At 34.2% G+C, this 20,582-nt stretch overlaps 1 protein-coding gene across 4 annotated transcripts in view; it reads right to left on the bottom strand.

Annotated features, from left to right (window-relative positions):
* The window catches only part of RPS6KC1 (ribosomal protein S6 kinase C1), a 203,717-nt gene that overhangs the window by 175,038 nt on the left and 8,097 nt on the right, over positions 1–20,582 (bottom strand). For all 4 annotated transcript variants that reach the window (XM_021007820.2, XM_021007814.2, XM_078156318.1 and 1 more), the window contains exon 2: positions 11,809–11,844. In XM_021007820.2, coding sequence (XP_020863479.1) covers positions 11,809–11,844 — 36 coding nt within the window. The remainder of the gene's footprint in view (positions 1–11,808; positions 11,845–20,582) is intronic.

Here is a 20,582-nt window from a genome sequence, read left to right on the forward strand (position 1 = left end):
TGGGTTCAAATCTCAACTCTGTCTCTTTTGACCTGTGTGACCCTGGGGAAGTCATTCAACTGCTCTAAATTTCAGTGTTTACATTTATAAAATGAAAGCATTGCATGAGATCAGAGGTTTGGGTCAAACTCAAGGATCCCAGATCCTCCCTTCAAGCAACTACAAAACTAGAAAGTTCCAGCCACCACCAGAGGAAAATGTAATACAACACAGATAAGGTTAGTTTGTGGTTTTCTAAGCCAATATAGCCTACAGGGATTCCTTTCTACTTGAGATTGATACCACAGAAGCTCTGAAGCTCTTCCCAGCCCTAAATCTATAATCTTATTATCAAAAGAATGTGGGAGGAAGGTGAGTAAAGCCGAAATGCCCCAAAGCAAGGCTTTAGTTAGCAGATAGGCAGTCAGACTTGGAGGTCAGAGGAAGATGGATAAAAAGAGGCTAACAATGAGCAGTAGATATTAAGTGTTGCCTCCAAGCTGACAAATTCACAAGAGGCATTAATCAAAGGGGAGACCTACCAAAAAGCTTGACCGGTTTATTCATGAATGAAAGAAATAATGAATAAAGCATCTGTTAAGTATTTAATGTGTGCAAAATACTGGCTAACCTCTAGGGATACAAATAAAAAAGACAGTTCTTGCTCTCAAAGAGCTCACATTCTTGTGGTGGTTTTGATGATCTAGAACACTGGTTCTTAACTTTTTTTGCATCACAGACCACTTTGGTAATCTAGTGAAACCCATGGACTTCTTCTGACAATAATATTTTTTAAGAGCACAAAATAAAATGCACAGGCTCTCAAAGGAAACCAATTATATTGAAATACAGTTACCAAAATATTTTTTTTTTAATTCATGGAACACAGGACTACACTATGTTCATGGAACACAAAATATTTTTTTTTAATTCATGGAACACTGATTTACAAGGAAAAGACAGTGTTACTAAATTCAAATGACATGTCTATTTGGCAAGGGGAAAGGGGAAAGGAAAAGAAAAAAATATTGTACTTTATAATAAACAGCCCTAAATTATCAAAAATCCAACTTTTAATAGTCATGCTTCATTAAATTAACATCATAGAATCTCAAGAGTTGGAAGGGACATCATATCCAAAAGGAATCCCCACTCTAACATATCTAACAAAGTGGTCCAAAGATTCATTGACAGATACTGTTTCCAATCAAAATTATCAATACGCAAAGAATGGGAAGAAAACCCTGTTTGTTATGCACTCACAGCATGTTGTTGTTGTTCAGTCATTCAGTTGTGTCCGATTCTTCATGACCCCATGGACCATTGTGTCCATGGGGTTTTCCTGGCAAGGATACTGGAGTGATTTGCCATTTCCTTCTCTAGTGGATTAAGGCAAATAGACATTAAATGACTTGCCCAGAGTTACACAGTTAATAAGTGTCTGAGGCCAGATTTGAATTCAGGTCTTTCTGACACGAGCCCAGTACTCTATCCACTGAGCCACCTAGATGCCTCCTATCCTCAGAGCACAGAACCACAGTATATAAAAGCCAATGGGTCCCTGCATCAATTTCAGCAACCTTATATAGACCTTAGTTACATCAGGCAAGATGGATAGAATGGAATTTAGGGAGGACAGAAAAGGAAGTTAAAGATTTATACATCAAAGAACAAACAGCAGAAGGGTAAAAATCACAACAGATAAGACAAAAACACTGGAGATAAAACTGCAATTTGCAGACTAACCAGAGTCATTTAACACCACAGCTAGTTATCTGACAAACTCATCTTAAATAGCTAGAGCTAGAAAGTCTCTTCTCACTAACCAGTTAATCACCAGAGTTAAAATTTAACAACTCAGCTAAATTCTACAAGCTCCAGAAAACACATTTTCACATTAGTCATGTTGTAAAGAAGAATTAGAACCAATGGGAGAAATCAAACAGAAAGAAGAAACAAACAAACAAAAAAATAGAGCAAACAGTACGCTTCAATTTGCATTGAGACTCCACAATTCTTTTTCTGGATGTAGACAGCATTTTCCATCATGAGTCTTTTGGAGTTGTCTCAGATCCTCGCACTGCTGAGAAAGCTAAGTCTGTCAAAGTTGGTCATTGCACAATGTTGCTATTACTGTGTACAATGTTCTCCTGGTTCTGCTCACTTCACTCAGCATTAGTTCATATAAATCTTTCCAGGTTTTTCTGAAGTCTGCCTGCTCATCATTTCTTATAGTACAATTCCATTACATTCATACACCACAACTTCTTCAGCCATTCCCCAATTGATGGCCATCCCCTAAATTTCCAATTCTTGGCCACCACAAAAAGAGCTGCTATAAATATTTTTGTATGTGGGTCCTTTTCTCATTTCTATGATCTCTTTGGGATATAGACCTAGAAGCGGTATTGCTAGGTCAAAGGGTATGTACAGTTTTATAGTCCTTTGGGCATAGTTCCAAATTGCTCTCCAGAATGGTCATATCAGTTCACAACTCCACCAACAATGCATCAGTGTTATAAATCTGATTCAGTTCTCTATATATTTTAGAAATGAGGCCTTTATCAGAGACATTGGCTGTAAAAAGTGTTTCCCAGTTTTCTGCTTCCCTTCTAATCTTGGTTGCACTGGCTTTGTTTATGCAAAAACTTTTCAATTTAATGTAATCAAAATTATCCATTTTGTATTTCATAATGTTCTCTATCTCTTGTTAGGTCATAAATTCTTCCATTCTCCATAAATCTGACAGGCCAACTATTCCTTGCTCTCCTAATTTGCTTATAGTATCAGCCTTTATATCTAAATTGTGTACCCATTTTGACTTTATCTCGGTATAGGGTGTAAGATGTTGGTCTATGCCCAGTTTCTACCATACTGTTTTCTAGTTTTCCCAGCAGCTTTTGTTAAACAGTGAGTTCTTATCCCAGAAGCTGGAGTCTTTGGGTTTAACAAACAGTAGATTACTATAGTCATTTACTACTGTGTCTTGTAACCTATTCCACTGATCCACCCATTCTACTTCTTAGCCAGTACCAAGCAGTTTTGACAATTGCTGCTTTATAATACAATTTAAAATCTGGTATGGCTAGGCCACCTTCCCTTGCATTTCTCCTCATTAATTCCCTTGATATTCTGGATCTTTTGTTCTTGCAGATAAATTGTTATTTTTTCTAGCTCTATAAAATAATTTTTTGGTAATTTGGTATGGCACTAAATAAGTAAATTAATTTAGGTAGAATTGTCATTTTTATTATATTAGCTCGGCCTACCCATGAGCAACTGATATTTTTCCAATTATTTAGATCTGACTTTATTTGTGTGAAAATGTTTTGTAATTGTGTTCATATAGTTCCTGGGTTTGTCTTGGTAGGTAGACTCTCAAATATTTTATACTGTCTACAGTAACTTTAAATGGAATTTCTCTTTCTATCTCTTGCTGTTGGCCTTTGTTAGTAATATATAGAAATACTGATGATTTATGTGGGTTTATATTATATCCTGCAACTTTGCTAAAGTTGTTTTTTATTTCAAGTATTTTTTCAGTTGATTTTCTGGGATTCTCTAGGTATACCATCATATCATCACAGCCAGTCATCTTAATGAAATGACTGTAAACACAGAAAAACTCTCTTACCACATCAATTAGCTTCTGTTTGAAGATCTCCATGAGGGAAATCCACCACCTCCCAAGGTAGGCCCTTCCACTTGTGGAGTTTTCATTGTCAGAAAACATTTACCTGGTATGGAGTTTAAATTTTGCCTCTTTGCAACTTCTACTCTTTCCTCTTAGTTCTACCCTCTAGGGCCAAACAAAACAAGTGTAATTAAAATCCCTAAAGACATTAGCCATTTACCCACCAACCTCCCCCCCCAAACACATATATATACACACACACACACACACACACACACACACACACACACACACACACACACACACACACACACACAGGTCTCTTCTTTTCAAGGTCAAACATCACCAGTTACTTTAACCAATACTCATATTACATAGACTTAAGACCTTTCTCATCCTGATTGTTCCCTAGATGCTACCCAGCTTACCAATGTCCTTAAATTGTGTTACCCAGAACTATACATAATAATACTCCATACTAGTCTGACTAAGGCAGAGTACAAAAGAATAATCATTCCTCATTCCTGGAAGCTATGCCTGTGTTAACTCAGCCCAAGATCAGAGTAGCTTTTTTGATTGTCACAGCATATTCCTGACTCATATTCAGTTTGCAGTCCACTAAAATCCCCAGATCTTTTTCAAACTGCTGTGTAACCATAGCTCCCCTATCTTGTACTTGTACAGTCGAACTTGTGAATCCAGGTGAAAGGCTTTATGTATTGGGTTTTGTTCAATGCAGAATAATGGCAGTTCATTCACTCACTATTTATACCCTGAAAAATGTATGTAAACTGGAGTCTCCTAATAGAAAGAATATATGCCATGTAAAAAATAAATGCTTATACAAAAAAAAATTCAACAAAATAATGATTTTTTTAAAAATCTGGGTATCTATGATAGTGCCTTTAAAATTTAAGACCTCATTTTTGGTTTGATTGATTTTTTAAATAACTGGGAATACTAGAGGTATTTATTGTTCAATGATATTTAATTGTTCAATGATATTTAACATATTACAGAAAAACTTACAATTCTGATGACCTTAGAAAGGCACCTTATGCCTAGTTTTTAGAGAATAAATTTCTTCTCTTCTTAATAGAAACATATTAGATCCATCAGAATTAACTGAGTGCCTGGCATCCCAAAGAGAGACCAAATAAGGTTGGTGAAGAGAAGACAAAAAGTGATATTTAGTAACAAGATATATAAATTGCATGGCATTTAATTTTATATTTAAGATGTTTAAATTGAAAAATGACAGCATTACAGCCTTCACAGTGAAAAAATTATTCTTTCATCAGAAAATGTTTTCACTGTTTTAAGTGGTCTTTCTCACCTAAGTCAAGAGAAGAAAATAGTAATACGGTATAATAGAAAGAGTTTTGGTTTTAGAAGATCCCGTGTTTAATAGTGCTTCTATCATTAACTAGTTTGTGAACTTAGGCAAATCACAAATGGGTATTTCATGTCTGATTTGAGCTTACAAATATTCCTCTTTTTAGGGGCAGCTAGGTGGTGCTGTGGATAGAGCACTGGCCCTGAAGTCAGGAAGGACCTGAGTTCAAATCCGGCCTCAGACCAAACACTTGACACTAACTAGCTGTGTGACCCTCAGCAAGTCACTTAACCCCAACTGCCTAAAATAAAGAAATAAATAAATGCTCCTCTTCTTATATTACTACCTGATTTCATTTTACTCTTTAAAGATTAGTTAATTCATAAGAGATCTCAAGTATATATGGTTTTGAAGTTCCCTTCCTGCTCTACAATTACAAATGATGTATTTTACCTGACTGCATAACCTCTCAAAAATGAGTATCAGATCAAGTTCAAATTCACAGCATGCAGGAAAATGAACACTTTTTCCTTCAGGCTTGATTTATCCCTCTAGACTTCTTGTGACTAGCTTAACCTTAAGATGATTTCAGTTCACTAAAATGCTTTTCAGTAACTTATTTATAATTAAGAACTAATAGAACCACGGCTGCTTCAAACTCATCAGCATACCAATTTTTAGGCTCTTGCTGACTACCACTTTCTGATATTTGAACCATCAGAAGTCACTTTTAAACAATGGAGGTATAAAGAAGCATGTATGTCTTGACTGAAATTTAAGTTATGAACTCTACAAAAACAGAGCCTAGCTAGAACATCATTTGATTTTACATGCTACATGGTCATTCACATTATTCTTCAATATCTAATTATATTTTAAATATGAAAACTCAGCATCTAGTTCTTGCTGATTCATGGTAAGAAGAGAACATAACCTAAAATACGATCTTCATATTTAAAGATGATGCTATTGACAGTGCTATAGCCAAATCAGTATGCAAGGCTGAAAAGACTGACTCATGATTAGAAGCAACTCTAATATTATATACAACTATTGAACACCTTATACTAAATATGTTTATTGATAGACAGACAGACAGACAGATAGATAGATAGATAGATAGATAGATAGATAGATAGATAGATAAATGGATATATGTCCAGGAAACAGGTACTTTCAAGTTTTGGAGGTAATTGGAACCCTGTGCTTTACCTGTTTTGTATATTTATTAGATTTTCAGTGATTAGGTAGGAAACACCCAAAAAGGCAATCATGCAAGCAAGAAGACTAAGAGTAAGCCTAGGATCACAAAATGGACCGATGAGTTTGAACCAGCATGTCCAGATAAACATTCCAAAGTTGGCAATGGTGTTCTGGGGCTTATTCATTTCTTGGGCTAAGGGTTTTCCTAACCTAGAAAGAATTATAAAAACCAAACTGAGCCTTGGAAACTGGAAGCTTAGGTTATAAAGCTTAGACTGCATCCATCTAGGACTGAGTAATTCCTTTTTATATTTACTTCTAATTACCTTACTCTGCCATATTACTTCTGATTTTGTTTATTATCTTTCCCCTTTTAAATAAACCGTAGAAATACACTATTGTGATTTGAAAGAAATGGAAAAGAACAAATGACAAAATCTTTGGTCACACAGCAAAAGAAAAAAAGTAAGTGACTGGGTATAGCAGATCTCTGAAATCAGTAAGTACAAGAGCAGCAAGACTCAGACCTCAAGGTGGTGTTCAGTGATCAAAAATGTTTTAGAAAGCTCTTAAAAGTGAAATCTCTATGGCCAAAAGCAAAAGTCCCTTAGATCACTACATTCTTCATACCTACACTATGTGAAGATTTTCTTTTCTATGCAGCTATGGTATCTGCATTTTACGAGACCATACAAAGTGTTCTTCTGTTCTGACTAAGTGAGTTATCCCTTTTGAATAAAGAAACATTTCAGACTTGATTACTGCATACTAGGTGACTATCTGCCGTTACTGTCCTATATGCTATTCTACAACTCTGCCAAGATGCCTAAAATTGTGTTTCAGGCTAATCTTAAAGAATATCTTCCATCCATTTTACCATCAGCCTATAGACCATTTATGCTGTGCTAAAAGCAAGTGGGTAAACTGTCTGTGTTCTAAGACATTGCTCCCACCTTACAAACCAATGTGAAGTATATAGCTTTTAGACTGATAAAACTGCTCAAACACAGACAAACCTGCTCAGAAAAGTTGAGATAAGCTACAAGTCTCATAGCTACTTTAAAAAGTGGACCTAAATATTGCTCCATGACTCTTCTGTTTTTCTAGCACTTAATGTCACAATTGCAATATATGGGTAAAGAAATACAGCTATGTATTTCTGGAGTAGTTTCCAGTCTCAGAGACAAGTTAGATAAGTGAATTTGCAACATAATCACAAAATAATCTTTTCTCAATGATAATGATAAAAATAACTCCCTTTATATGGCACTTTAAGGTTTATATAATGCTTTCTTCAAAACCCACCTTATGAGACAGGTCATACAACTATTATTATTATTATTCCCATTTTACAAATGATAAAACTGAGGTTCTAGAAGGGTAACTGACTTGCCCATATTCACACAGGCAATTAGTGTCTAAGATGAGATTTGAATATTAGTCTTCAGATAACCAAGTACAGTAAGTATTACAGCTGCTTACCATACTGCTACAGCAAAATGATTGGTAAAATATAATTTTATGAAGAGAGGCTGAGGAAATCAAGGTGAGTGAAGGACCTATAAAAGTGATACATCTTTAATGAGAGAGCTGCCAGACTAAGTTTTTTTTAAAAAAGTTAACTAGTAAAAAGGATAACCAAAAATTGTAAATCCTAGTATATAAACTGCGCTCTCTACTAATTGGCTTCCAAGAATACCAAAACAATTCGATGTATAGAAAATGTTTAAAATTGTATTCAAAACATTTTTAAAATGAGATCAAAAATTAACAATCGGTAAGATGGGTAGTCTAGAACTATTCTACTAATCAAAACATCCAGTCAAAACAGTGTTTAGAAGTGCAGTACACATAAACCATAACAACAAGAGATGAGTTTCTAGAATAACAACTGAAACTCCAATGTGATGATTTTTATTTCTTTACCTTTCCCTAAGTCATTTTCTCAACACAGCCAGAATATACAAGGGTAAAAACAAACTTTCAGAGAACCAGGGGGATACAAGGCGCCTCAAAATATAAAAAGCAGTAATACAATGAAATGAAATCTCTCCCCCCCCATTCAAAAATGGTTAAGGAAGCAGGGGAAATTCCATGACCTATTATTTTCTCTAACCTTTGATGTTTCTAAAAGTCTTTAAAATGGAGACGTGAGTAAAAGTACAATCAGAAATGACAATATCAAGTGTGTGGAACAACAATTAGTATCTTAGGCCAATACCAAACACAGACCCAAAATTGATGGGAGACTTTACCCCAAAAAAAAAAAAAGAATGATATATAAGTAACAGTGAATTTTCCCCAAAATGTTGTTTTCACCACAAAAGAGAACAACACTAAGCTTATTGTTCTATTCATCTGATCTCAGAAAAAATAAACTTAATAAGCAAGTGTGAACTTTCTCTATAAGATATATACTTATCCAGTGTTGAATATATAAACTAAGTAAACAGATGAAGTAACTTTTTTACAAAAAATTTTATTTGATCTTGATTGAGATTTCACTAATATAATCACAGTCGGCTCAGAAAAGGGTTTTAGATGATATAGCTTAATCCCTGAATTATATGATTAGCTGTTCTAATTACTATTGTCCTTTCTCACTACCTCCAGCCTCTACCTTTAGATCTACTGCCTCATCACTTTTCTATTAAGTCCATGTTGCCATCCTATTCTTTCAGGAGCTTTCTTCTCCTTTTCTCCTATTAGTCTAAGGTTGTTTGTTTGTTTTTTAACTTCCCCTTCGCTACTTGTGTATCCATTATTATTTTCTTAGGCCTAAATGTCTTTCATTCATGATAACAGCTTAAAGAATTTTTATTATGAAAGATTACTTAGAAGGCCCTAGTACAATTCTATCACTGTCCCAATTTTCATTAATAAAATTTAGTACCTGTGTGGAAAACTGAGTTATAGCAGTCATGAAAAAGGCAGGAAGCATTTCCTGCTTCCTACTATTTTCATCTTAGCACATCCTTTACCCTACCACTCTGGCTTCTACCATAGTCAAAAGCAATAACTACCTACATAACCTCCTCAGTAGTTATAGTCTTTCAGAGTTACCATGATCATTTTGATAAATACATACTGTATTGAAAGAGAGAAAGGAAAGAAAAAGAAGAAATGGATAAGCTGAATTTCTTTTATAAAGTGATTAATTTAGCATTTTCATCAAGCGAACAGATCAATGATTTCAGACACTCACATGACCCAAGGGAAAAAATTATAAAAGTTATAAAGGATTTTCTCAGATTCCAGATGAAGAGGGACAGCATATTAGTTTTAAGAAGTCCAATCTTCTTTAAGCATTCTGCAGTTTTTCAATGCTTCCATAAACCTCTGTTTATTTTGCTCGCTGCTTATGGACATGCATTGCCTCTAATAATTATACTAACCTTGTCTAAATTGTACTATTCTCAAAAAGAAAAAAAAATTCTTCACACTGATCACAGAAAAAATGTACTCTTCAAATAGGTCCTGTCTAAAGTAGACAAGGTTTTATTGTATTTCTACAAAAGAATTTCAATCTAATTTTAAGTCTGCAAACAATACTACATTAAGCAACTACACAGAAACCCCTGTATTCAGCAGGACTAACACAATACCTAGAATAAACAAGAGTTCCTCCATCTATCACAACATAGCTAAAAATCTTCAATGTCCCCAATGGAGAATGACTTGATCCCTAAAATAACAACTATCTGAACTATTTCACTTAGGAGTTGCTGTTGTCATCGTTTAAAAAAAAAAAAATTGGTCAAATGGAAAACTGAAATCCTGATTGGTTAAAACTCATTTTTGACAATTACTAGTAACTATGCTAAAAGAAACATATGAAATGAGATTAATGAGAAAACCAAAATAGTTTTATTATAATTTAGAGAATGTACTTTAAAATAAGGTGAAGTCAGCTATACTGGAAGACTTTTTAATGCCTTTATGTTATCATTTCTAATAAAGCATCATGTAATAGTCTGACTGAAAGACACTTACAATAGTTTTTTTGATGAATGGTTCATCAACTGTTGTTATTAAAAAGGGTTTTCCCAAAAAAATGATGATTAAGGAAATGGCAGAGATTGTATTCATGGACAGATTCAAGTCAGGATTCTCCCTGGAAAAGGGGAATATCAAGCTACAAAACTACAATAACAACAGTCCCAACGAGATTTCTCAAAAAAGGAACTACAATCTACTTTCCCTACTACAGTAGCAAAATTTCCAAAAGCTTATAATTCACAAATTAGTAGTTGCCAGGCAATTTTTTTTTAAATTAGTAGAATTCTACTGAAGCGGATTAGGTAAATTTAGTCAAAGTCCCACATATGCAACATGAAATCTGGAAAAACGACATTTAATTTTAACTCTTTATAGTCACATAAAATAAAATGTAAGACTGATGTCAAAGGAGGTGAGTCAATATTCTATATAACCTCAAATACATTCTAAATACTTTTGTGGAAGAGAAGAAAAAACTTATTTTATATCCTTTTTGACATCAGTGAATTGGCAGGGAAAGAAATGAAAATCAATCAGCAGACAGTAAGATGCAGCAAAGCTCTCACTGAACTACTTTAATGAGCATATTTAAGCAGAGGGTAACTTCAAATGAGTTCCATAACACAATTTTAAGCTAGAATCAATAGGCTGGCATCTTTTCAGGGAGAAAATGACACTGAAATGTTCACAAAAGTAGCATTAACAATGAAAGACAGAAATGAAAAACATATTCACAAATGATTCACACAACTCAAACTTGTCAATTAAACCCTATATCCAAAAATTAAATAGCCAGAATTCTTCACGTGTAGCTGTAGTCTTAAAGTAAGCTACGGGCATCAAAGAAATTTTCACTTCTAAAAGGGCATACAGTTATCCCTCCATTAGCCAAAGTCAGGGGGCACAGCAGTGCCCCTGTGATCTGGAAATCAGCATTAAAAATTTTTGGCTCTCCCTTCATAACAGAGAAGAAGTCTGAATTTTTTCTTTTTCTTTTATGGGGTGTTTACAATATCTTACTGTAAAATTTGGTTACGTATTTGGTCATAGGCTCTGTTTTGTCTGCTGGCCTTTGTATATCATCTGCAGCTTCTGCAAAACTCCCAAAAAACTTCCATTTAATTCCTTATGCCTACCCACAATATACTGAAACCACAACAGGGAAATTTGTGATGTGGAAGGAATAACTGCATTTCTACAAAGCTTTATTTTTAGCAATGTATCATACCACTAGATGGATCTGAAATAGGATAAAATTGCTAATTTGTTTTGATATAAACTAGGAATTGATCAGCAAAGAAAGTTGCAAGGGAGACAACCATACGTATAATTTTTATTGGGGAAAGAGAACGCCCAATGAACAAACTACCTCTACTAACACAGGTTAGTAGAGAACTGCTTAGAGCATTGAAAGGTTAAATGACTTGTGCTCAATCACAGGCAGCACGTTTCAGGGGCAGGACTTCAACCCTGCACTTGCTGACTTCGAAGTCAGTTCCTGATCCACGACTTCACAAAGTCTCACAGAAGCAGTCTTGACACATGCAAAAATATACATTGGGAATGACACAGAGAAAAACATTGTTCAATTTCTGTTGTGGTATTTGGCTAAAAATTCATCCAACATGTAAAATTTTCGCAAATGTAAATATGTTACCTCCTGGACATCCTCTGGATTTCTTCTTGAAACAATCTATAATAAAAGAAACATAAGAGTACTTGATCAGTGTCAGAATTTCAACTTTCACAGGACATTCCTATAGCATTATAGTAACAAAACGTTCAGTAAAGCTTATTAAAAGAAACAAAGTATAGTAACAGCTTAATTACACAGAAATCTGCTCCCAGGAAACTTCCCCTATTTAAAACACAACCAAGAACCAAGAAATAAGCTCAAAAGGGTGGTGAGGTAGAACATATGAGTCACCAAAAATTAATATCAAAATGAACAAATCCTAAGCTCCTACATTTATTCACAGACCTACATTCTTAACTTAATAAGCTCTGATTTTGCACATGGGCCTAATAAGCTTGGTTATGTGGCTTTTAAGTCTACAGTAGATTTTAAACAGCAAATCAGAAAGGAAAAGTAGGAAGAGAAAACTGCTAGTGACAGGAAAGATTCCCCTACAAAATTATTTTCTTAAAAATTGAGATTTTTTTTCCCCAATTGATAAATGGTCAAAGGATATGAACAGACAGTTCTCAGATGAAGAAATTAAAGACATCTATAGTCATATGAAAAAATGCTCTAAATCATTATTGATTAGAGAAATGCAAATCAAAACAACTCTGAGGTACCACATCATACCTATCAGATTGGCCAACATGACAAAACAGGAAAATGATAAATGTTGGAGATGTGGGAAAATTGGAACACTAATACACTGTTGGTGGAGTTGTAAAATGATCCAACCATTTTGGAGAACAATTTGGAACTATGCCCAAAGGGCTACAATAATGTGCACACCCTTGGATCCAGCAATAGCACTTCTAGGGCTATATCCCAAAGAGATCAAACAAATGGGAAAAAGACCCACATGCACAAAAATATTCATAGCAGCTCTTTTTGTGGTGGCAAAGAATTAGAAATTGAGAGGATGCCCATCAATTGGGGAATGGCTGAGCAAGTTGTGGTATATGAATGTAAGGGAATACTATTGTGCTAGAAGAAATGATGAACAGGCTGACTTCAGAAAAACCTGGAAAGACTGATATGGTCTGATGCTGAGTGAAGTGAGCAGAACCAAGAGGACTTCGTACACAATAACAGCCACATTATGCAATGACTAAGATTGTTAAACTGAACCCTTCTCAGCATTACAAGGATCTAAGACATCTCCAGAGCCCTCAGGATGGAAAATGCTGTCGACATCCAAAGAAAGAACTATGGAGGTTGAATTGCTATCACTTATTTTTACCTTCTGTTGAGTTTTGTTTCATCTTTCTGATGGTTCCTCCTATTGGTTTTAATTTTTACTTACAACTTCACTAATGTGAAAATATGTTTAATGGGTATGCAAATGTAAAGCCTATATCAGATTGTGCACTGTCTTGGGGGAGGGTGGGGGGGAGGAAGGGGGAGAAAAATTTTCAACTCAAAAGCATATGGAAGTGATTGTTGATAAATCAAAATAAATTAATAAAATTTTTTTAAAGTGCTTTAAAGATAAAAAAAATAATTTAAAAAATTTCAGATTTTTTGGTGTCTACATCCAGAGAAAGAACTGTAGAGTCTGAATGTAAAACAAAGCATACTATTTACTCTCTTTTTTTGTTGTTGTTTTGTTTTATTTCTTCTTTCTCGTTGTTCCTCCTATTGGTTCTAATTCTTCTTTACAACATGACTAATGTGAAAATACCTTTAGTATGAATGCATATGTACAATCTGTATCAGATTGCATGCCGTCTTGGGAAGGGGGAGGAGGCAGGAGAGGGAAGCATAGAAAATCTAAAACTCAAAAGCTTATGGAAGTGAATCCTGAAAACTAAAATCACATTTAAAATTTTTTTTTTAAAAATTAAGATTTTGTAAGGGTGGGAAGCCCATTGCTATCTGAAAAAGTCAAGAACATAAAATGACCCTTTCACTGACCTGTGCCAAAGGTTCTGAATAGACTGTTTTATTATATAATCCAAATTCTTAAAAGAAAAGTTAAATGAATTATAAGAGGAAATAGCAGTAAAACTATACTATGGGGAACCTCAACTTTCCCCTCTCAGAGCTAGACAAATCTGACTATAAAACAATTAAGAAATAAAGAAATGAATAGAATCTTAGAAAAATTAAATATGATAGATCTCTGGAGAAAATTGAATGAGAATAAAAAGGAGTCTAACTTTTTCTCAGCTGTATACAGCACCTTCAAAAAAACTGACCATGTTTCAGGGCATAAAAAACTCACAACCAAATGCAGAACAGCAGAAATACCAAATGCACCTTTTTAAATCATAATGTAACACAAATTACATTTAATAAACAACTTTGGAAACATGGATTAAAAACTAATTGGAAACTAAATAATCTAATCATAAAGAATGAGTGGGTCAAAGAACAATTCACAGAAATCAATAATTTCATTAAAGATAATGACAACAATGAGAAAACATTCCAAAATTTGTGGGATTCAGCCAAAGCAATATTTACAAGGAAATTTCTGTCTTTAAATGCATACATCAATATAAAAGAGAAAGAGAAGATCAATGAATTGGGCATGGAACTTAAAAAAAAAAAAAGAAAAAGAACAAATTAAAAACTCTCAATTACAAAACAAAATGTAAATCCTGAAAATCAAAGAAGAGATTAATAAAATCAAAAGTTTTTAAAAAACTATTCAACTAATAAGTAAAACAAAGAACTAATTTTATGGGGGGAAAGACAACAAAATAAATAAACTCTTGGATAATTTCATTTTTAAAGAAAGAAGAAAACCAACTACTAATACAAAAAATGAAAAGGGTAAACATACCATTAATAAAGACAAAATTAAAGCAATTGTTATAAGTTATTTTGCCTAATTATAAGCCAGTAAACCCAACAATCTCAATGAAATGGATGAATATTTACAAAAATATAAATTGCCCAGATTAACATGAGAGAAAATAAAATACTTAAATAACCCCATTTCAGAAAAAGAAATTGAACAAGCCATCAATGAACTCCCTAAGAAAAAATCACCAGAGCCAAATGGATTTGCAAGTGAATTCTACCAAACATTTAAAGAACAATTAATTCCAACACTACATAAACTATTGAGAAAAACAGGCAAAGAAGGAGTCCTACCAAATTCTTTTTATGATATAAATATGGAGTTGATACCTAAACCAGGAAGAGTCAAAACAGAGAAATGAAGTTACAGACCAATTTCCCTAATGAATATTGAAGCAAAAATTTTAAATAAAATATTAGCAAATAGATTACAGCAATTTATCAAGAGGATAATATACTATGACCACCTAGGATTTATACCTGGAATGCAGGGCTGGTTCAATATTTGGAAAACTATTGGCATAATTGACTATATCAATAACAAAATTAATAGAAATCATGTGATTATCTAAATAGATGCAGAAAAAGCTTTTGACAAAATACAGCACCCACTCGTCTTAAAAACACTAGAGAGCATAGGAATAACAGAGTTTTCCTTAAAATGATAAGTAGCTTTTATCAAAAACCATCAGCAAGCATTATATGCCAATGATGATAAGCTTCCCAATAAGATCAGGAGTGAAACAAGGATGTCTGTTATCACCCCTGCTATTCAATATAGTACTAGAAATGTTAGCTTTAGCAATAAGAAACAGAAACTGAAAGAATTAGAATAGGCAATGAGGAAACAAAGTTATCACTCTTTGCAGGTGATATGATGGTATACTTGGAGAATCCTAGAGAATCAATTAAAAAACTGCTTCAAACAATTAACAGCTTTAGCAAAGTTGCAGGATATAAAATAAACTCACATAAATCATCCACATTTCTTTATATTACTAACAAAGCCCAACACCAAGAGATAGAAAGAGAAATAACAGCTAAAATAACTGTAGACAATATAAAATATTTAGGAATCTACCTGCCAAGAAAACCTAGGAACTATATGAACACAATTACAAAACATTTTCACACAAATAAAGTCAGATCTAAATAACTGGAAAAAATTTCAGTTACTCATGGGTAGGCCGAGCTAATATAATAAAAATGACAATTCTACCTAAATTAATTTACTTATTCAGTGCCATACTAACAAACTACAAAAAAATTATTTTATAGAGCTAGAAAAAATAACAACAAAATTCATCTGGAAGAACAAAAGGTCCAGAATATCAAGGGAATTAATGAGAAGAAATGTAGAAGGTAGCCTAGCCTTACCAGATCTAAAACTGTATTATAAAGCAGGAATCATCAAAACTACTTGGTACTGGCTAAGAAATAGAGTGGTAGATCAGTAGAATAGCTTAGATACACAAGACACAGTAACAAATGCCTATAGTAATCTACCTGTTCGATAAACCCAAAGACCACAGCTTCTGGGATAAGAAATCACTATTTAGCAACAACTTCTGGGAAAACTGGAAAACAGTATGGCAGAAACTGGGCATAGACCAACATCTTACACCCTATACCAAGATAAAGTCTAAATGGGTACACAATTTAGACATAAAGAGTGATACCATAAACAATTAGGAGAGCAAGGAATAGTTTACCTGTCAGATCTACAAAGAATGGAAGAATTTATGACCAAACAACAGATAAAGAACATTATGAAATGCAAAATGGATAATTTTGATTATATTAAATTTAAAGGTTTTTGCACGAACAAAGCCAATGCATCCAAGATTAAAAGGAAAGCAGGAAGCTGGGAAATAATTTTTACAGTCAGTGTCTCTGATAAAGACCTCATTTCTAAAATATATAGAGAACTGGGTCAAATTTATAAGAATACAAGTCATTTCCCAATTGAGAAATAGCTCAAAGGATGTGAACTGGCAGTTTTCAGATGAAGAAATTAGAGCTCTCTATAGTCATATGAAAAAGTGCTCTAAATCACTAATGATTAAAGAAATGCAAATTAAAACAACTCTGAGGTACCACATCATACCTATCAGATTGGCTAATACGACAAAAAAAGGAAAATGATAAACATTGGAGAAGATGTGGGAAAATTGGAACACTAATGCATTGTTGGTGGAGTGGTGAAATGATCCAACCATTCTGGAGAGCAATCTGGAACTATGCCCAAAGGGCTATAAAAATGTGCATACCCAGGGCAACGAGGTGGCACAGTGGATAGAGCACCGGCCCTGAAGTCAGGAGGACCTGAGTTCAAATCCAGCCTCACACACATAACACTCACTAGCTGTGTGAATCTGGGCAAGTCACTTAACCCCCAGTGCCTCACTAAAAAAAAAAAATGTGCATACCCTATGACCCAGCAATAGCACTTCTAGGTCTGTATCCCAAAGAGATCATAAAAAAGGGAAAAGAACCTACACATACAAAAATATTTACAGCAGTTCTTTTTGTGTTGAGAAAGAACTGGAAATTGAGGGGATGCCCATTAACTGGGGAATGGACAAACAAGTTATGGTATACGAATGTAATGGAATACTATTGTTCTATAAGAAACAATACGGAGGCTGATTTGAGAAAAACCTGGAAAAACTTACATGAACTGATGGTGAGTGAAGTGAGCAGAACCAGGAGAACACTGTACACAGTAACAGTAACACTGCGCAATGACCAACTTTGATAGACTTAGTTCTTCTCAGTAATACAATCATCTGAGACAATTCCAAAAGACTCATGATGGAAAATGTTATCCACATGCAGAGAAAGAACTATGGAGTCTGAATGCAGACTGATGCATACTATTCTCTCTTTTTTTGTTGTTTTATCTTTCTCGTGGTTTTTCTCTTTTGTTCTGATTCTTCTTTCACAACATGACTAATGTGCAAATATGTTTAATATGACTATACATGTATAGCCTATGTCAGATTGATTGCCATCGAAGGGGGAAAGAGAATGAGGAAGAAAAAAAAGTTGTAACTCAAAATCTTACAAAAGTGAATTATCTTTACATGTAATTGGAAAAAATAAAATGCTATTAAGTGTGAAAAAAGAAAGAAAGAAAAAGAAACTGAACAAGCCATCAATGAGCTCCCTAAGAAAAAAATTTCCAGGACCAGATGGATTCACGAGTGAATTCTACCAAACTTTTAAGGAACAATTAATCCCAATACTATATAAGATATTTGAAAAAATAAGTAAAGAAAAAATCCTACCAAATTCTTTTTATCTCACAAATATGGATTTGATACCTAACCAGGGAAAGCAAAAAAACAGAGAAAGAAGACTATGGATCAATTTCCTTAATGAATATTCATGAAAAAATTTAAATAAAATACTAGCAAGGAGATTACGGCAATATGTCTCAAAGATCCTACACTACGACCAGGTGGATTTATACTAGGAATGCAAAGCTAGTTCAATGTTAGGAAAACCATCTGCATAACTGACTATATCAATAACAACTAAAATCATATCAATCATATCAATAGATAAATCATATCAATAGATACAGAAACAGCCTTCCACAAAATACAACACCCATTTCTATTAAAAATACTAGAAAGCATAAGAACCAATGGAGCCTTTCTTTAAACTGATAAGTAGCATCTATCTAAAACCAAAACCAAGCACTATCTGTAACAGGGATAAACTTGAAGATCTCCCAATAAGAATGTCCATTATCACCACTATCGTGGTGATATTGTCCTAGAAATGCTAGCTATAGTAACGACAAGAAAAAGAAATTGAAGAAATAAAAATAGGCAATGAAGAAACAAAACCATTACTTTTTATAGATGATATGATGGTATACTTAGAGAATCAACTAAAAAGCTAGTTGGAACAATTAACAATTTCAGCAAAGTTTCAGGATATAAAATAAACCCACATAAATCATCAGCATTTCTATATACCTCCAACAAAAACCCAGTTGGAAAAGATAGAAAGGGAAATCTCATTTAAAATAACTGCAGACAATATAAAACATTTGGAAGTCTACCTGCCAAGACAACCCAGGAATTATATGACATAATTACAAAACAGTTTTCACATAAATAATTGCTCATGGGTAGGCCAAGCCAATATAATAAAAAAGACAATTCTAACTACCAAAAAATTATTTTTCTAGAGCTATGACTTGGAGAAGAAACTGACCTACGAAATACCCAGACTCTGGGAAAGCCCAGAGAATTTAGAGGAAGGTCCTTCTGGGATATAATTATATATCTCTACATAAGTTAATAAACAAAAACCAATTCAATAAGCATTCAAACTTACACTATAGAACATAAGGAAATTATTTTCTCTCACTCTAGTCCATCCTTCACTCATCTATCAAAAAGTATATATCTGACCATGTTACAACCACCACCCCCATTCAATAAGTACCAGTGGCTCCTTATTAGCTTCAAGAGCAAATATAAAATCCCTCTTCAGCATGTAATGTCCTTTATAATCTGTAGTGTTCAGGTTTTCTTCCAACGAAGGAAGCTGATTTCTTTTCTCTTTGCTTTTCTTCTTTTACCTATGTATTAAAATAGATGATTTAAACACCAAAGTAGGCCTTTGATGAGTTCAAAACAAGTAGTGATCTTTGGTAAATTTCATAAAATGTTCCTTTTTTTTTTTAATCTGAATAACTTTGTATTAGGGGTCAATTGTGATTTTCATCTGTAAATGTAAGAATGTAAAAGATTGTGCCACACTGATTGTCTTATTCTTTCCTAGACAGCACTGGGGATTCTAGATTGTGGACATGTACAATGGGTTCAAAACACATCGTCTATTTGCTAATCATAGCAAATTCTTCAAATGGAGAGACTGTAACTAGGGTCTGGTACAAGCCCAGATCCCATCACCTGTATTAACTGATACAGCTTCACACAGAAAAAGCTGGAAGCCTGCTTCCCTGAGGGTAAGAAAAATAACATTAAAAGACTATACGCATGCATAGACTTCTGTAACTGATTCCAATAGGCTAACCACATGGAGAATGGGAGGCTTTTTTGATTATCTGTGAAGGCCTTCAAAAAGTCTGGCAAGCTTCTGCCATCTCTGTCTTCCCTCAGTCTTTTCATCTGTTCTGTTCATTGTTAGGTGGCATTCCCCAAGAGACTATGCTTGAAATGGGGAGACCTTGTCCCTGGACTCTAATACTGTTCTTTTCTGTTCTAGGTGAAGGGAGTGGCGCCTTCTTGACCTTGTGTCCTTGTTTCAAAAAGTATCCGCGTCACAGTGTTTCAGAGTCTAGAGGGCACAGTTTTGCAGTCAATCCAGTATCAAATGACTCAAGAAGCAAAGAGTGACCTTCTGGACCCAGGCCAGTGAAAGCTGAGGCAAGGACTCATCTGCCAGAGATCCCTTGTGAATCTGGTAGGACCAATGCTGTGTAGGAACCAAGTCTTGGAAGATACCCATAGTTAGAAGGAGTAATATGGTTAATGAACCAGGAAAGGAGACTAAGAAAGAATGATTAGTCAAGAAAGAGGAACTCAAAAGAGAAGAGCATACAAAAACCCAGAGAGGAAAGAGTTATCCTGGAGGAAAGACTGATAGATCAACAATGCCAAAAGCTGCTAAGAGGCCAAGAAGGATGAGAATTGAGAAAAGGCCATTAGACCTGGCAATTAAAATATGAATGGTAACTTTGAAGAGAGAAGTTTCAGTTGAGTGATAAGGTTAAGAAGGCAAACCACAAAGGGGTAAAAAATGAGTAAGAGAGAAAGGAGAAACAAAGAGTGTAAACATGTTTTCCGAGAAATTCAGTTGTGAAAGAGAAGGATATGAAATAAGCTTCAGAAAATGTCTAGTCTAGTGAGGTTTGGGGATTTTTAATGATTTACAAGGTTTTCTTTATATAAGAAGTT

This window comes from Phascolarctos cinereus, unplaced genomic scaffold (assembly GCF_003287225.1).
Source record: "Phascolarctos cinereus isolate Bilbo 61053 unplaced genomic scaffold, phaCin_HiC Scaffold_5;HRSCAF=322, whole genome shotgun sequence".
In the NCBI taxonomy this organism is placed as follows: domain Eukaryota; kingdom Metazoa; phylum Chordata; class Mammalia; order Diprotodontia; family Phascolarctidae; genus Phascolarctos; species Phascolarctos cinereus.